This window comes from Montipora capricornis, chromosome 14 (assembly GCF_036669925.1).
Source record: "Montipora capricornis isolate CH-2021 chromosome 14, ASM3666992v2, whole genome shotgun sequence".
NCBI classification, from domain to species: domain Eukaryota; kingdom Metazoa; phylum Cnidaria; class Anthozoa; order Scleractinia; family Acroporidae; genus Montipora; species Montipora capricornis.
The window spans coordinates 12,307,805-12,310,304 of NC_090896.1; the positions used below are offsets into that span (position 1 = coordinate 12,307,805).

General features: G+C 40.7%; 1 protein-coding gene across 1 annotated transcript in view; it reads right to left on the minus strand.

Moving 5' to 3' along the window:
• The window catches only part of LOC138031402 (golgin subfamily A member 6-like protein 7), a 3,261-nt gene extending 2,256 nt beyond the window's left edge, over nucleotides 1-1,005 (minus strand). Inside the window, exon 1 of the mRNA XM_068879101.1 lies at nucleotides 934-1,005. Coding sequence (XP_068735202.1) covers nucleotides 934-1,005 — 72 coding nt within the window. The remainder of the gene's footprint in view (nucleotides 1-933) is intronic.
• Nucleotides 1,006-2,500: the final 1,495 nt, after the last annotated feature.

A 2,500-nucleotide genomic window follows, 5' to 3' on the forward strand; every position in this document is an offset into this window, starting at 1 on the left:
GCTCCCCTTTGCATATAGCTAGCCCCTAGCAAGAATACAAGTAGCCTGTGTTTTTTTCCTCGAAATAGGTTTGTCTTTCCGAGAAAAAGAACATTTTTGATTTAACCTCCAGACTCCAGCAAGTCCCAACTGGGTTGAAAATTGACCATTTCCATTTGATTCGCATGTTGTAACTATCGAAGGCAGAAAAATTGTAATACAACCAACTTGTTGTACAAATTTTACTTTTCCGAAAAACACATTTTCAAGAATATTGAATTAATCTAATTATTTTGCCGTAAACAAAACCGAAGTGTTCTCCAATGTTAACTTCGTTGGTCGGTGGGAAGAACTGTTATTTTGACCATGTGCCATATCACTGAATTTCGTGAGATTACGGGTTTTAATTAAGGAGGGGTAGGTCTTTCAAAATATGTAAAATGTATTTTGGGCAAATGATTGGCAGTCGTCAAACGGCGCTTACACTAGACACAAAATCACACCAGCGATGTTGAGTGTGTGACCCACAGGCAGGTATACCAAGCAGGTGACCAAGCGCGGTATACTATTTATAGACTTTGTATGGGAAAATTAACTTTTGAGCTTATCAATGCTCAAATAAACTTTGCTTACGTCTACGTACAGTTGTCCTCGTCTTTTCTGTTCTATCAGAGGGCAAACTGTGTCCGTTTTAGACAGGTTTGTGGCTTACGAATTTTTACGATATTGTTATTATAAGCGACTGCCTTTGCGCAACCAAGAGAATATTATCATTGTATCTGCCATCTCCATACTGATATAACTTCAGTTCGAGAGGTCAGCGTTACAAAGGTATCAATATAATAAAAATGCTTAACCTCTTTGATTTGTGACATCCTGAATTTTGCAAGCTGTTTCTTTCCCTGTATATTGTCAGCAGGGTTTTCAACAACTTCCCACATAACAATTATATACCAAGTTCTGGTCCACAAATGCATATGTATCACTCACTATCTGTATCACTGTCTGTGTCCTTTGATTTAGCATGCAGTAGTGACCAGCAAAGCACGACTTTTTCAGGAATGTGTGGAAAATGATTTGATTGGTTATTCCCCTTACATCATTACATCACTGAAATAGCGAGATTTGATTGGCTTTCATTTTCGCAGGCTTTGCAATCGGAGCCTTCTGTACAGGATATTTCATTTCGCAACAACAATATGATGTGAGATCTTGACTATGAGTTTGTGCGTTCTCTGTGGCTTAGGCATCGTAAAAAATACGGATAAAAATCTTGTTGATGGTCAAGGGCGCAATTCTTTTAAAGTTCAAGAGGAACTGATGTCTTTGGAGTGTAAAGTGGAAATCAAGTCCACGTACATTTGTAGGAATTGTCTGTGCGTGCTGAAGAAACGAAGGGTGCTCTTGAAGAATCTTCACGAAGTGAACAGCTCAATTCAGAAGATTTTCCAGTCAAAGAAGTGTTCCACTGTTCCATTACCAGTCCCAATGCCTTCCTCAAACCAGCTCAGCAACTCCCAAGAGCAAGCTACAAAGCGTGTTGCCTTAGAAGATTTTAAAGCGTCTGTGACATCTGTGGATATCGAAGAAGATAACAGCACATTGCCAAATAGAACATCGGTAGATCAATGGCCAAGTTTGCTCACGTCAACACCTTGTAAGGAGAAAAATCGTCCTGTCGCTTTTGCTGTGGTGGTTCGACATGTTTCGCCAATTCCTGCTCGTGAACCAGAGGAAAAGAAGACTCGTGTGGAAGTCACTGTCGAATGGCCCAGCCAAAGAAAAGTGAATACTCTTCACAAAGGATTAGAGTTGCTCGGCAAGATGCTTTCTCGCGGAACATACAAGCAAATTGCTGGAGCCGTATGGAAGAATCCAATTTTAAGGAAATATATGCAGCAGTTGTATCTGGAGGAGGTTGATCGTGAGTGTACTGCTATGTGTTCATTAAAGAATCCAAGCTGTCTCAGATCGCCCAGCAAGAAAGACCTTCAGTCCTTTTCGTTCAAGAAATTCAACAGCGAACTTGAATCGAAAGCACCATTGTTTAGTGCGGTACTGTGGACTGCAAGTGTGAGAAAAAGCAAACAAGACGATTTTGCTCGGACCAATGAACCTCGTTTACTTGTCATTGTATACGCTGCACCAATCACAGGAGAGGTTGTGTTTTCTTTCGCGGGAAAACCCCTTGCGGCATGCGACGTGTTATGGAAAGGGATGGAGAGACGCCTAAGAAAGTCGTGGAAAGCAGCAATGAGTGTTTTATTTGTTCATCTATCCCTACCAGTAAAAATAACGTCTATATATTTGGTAAAACGTCCACTGATTTAGCTGGAATAATTCAATCGTTGCTGGAATTTGACGTGAAGAAATACCAGGAGGACAGTAGTTTGTTTGTTTGCCGACAGTGTTTTCAGCAGTTGACTAAATACGAAAGAGCAGCGAAAAAACTGCGAGAGATCAAACAGGAACTGCTGACTGTCTTTAGAAATAGAGAGCAGCTGAGGGAAAAAAGACTTGC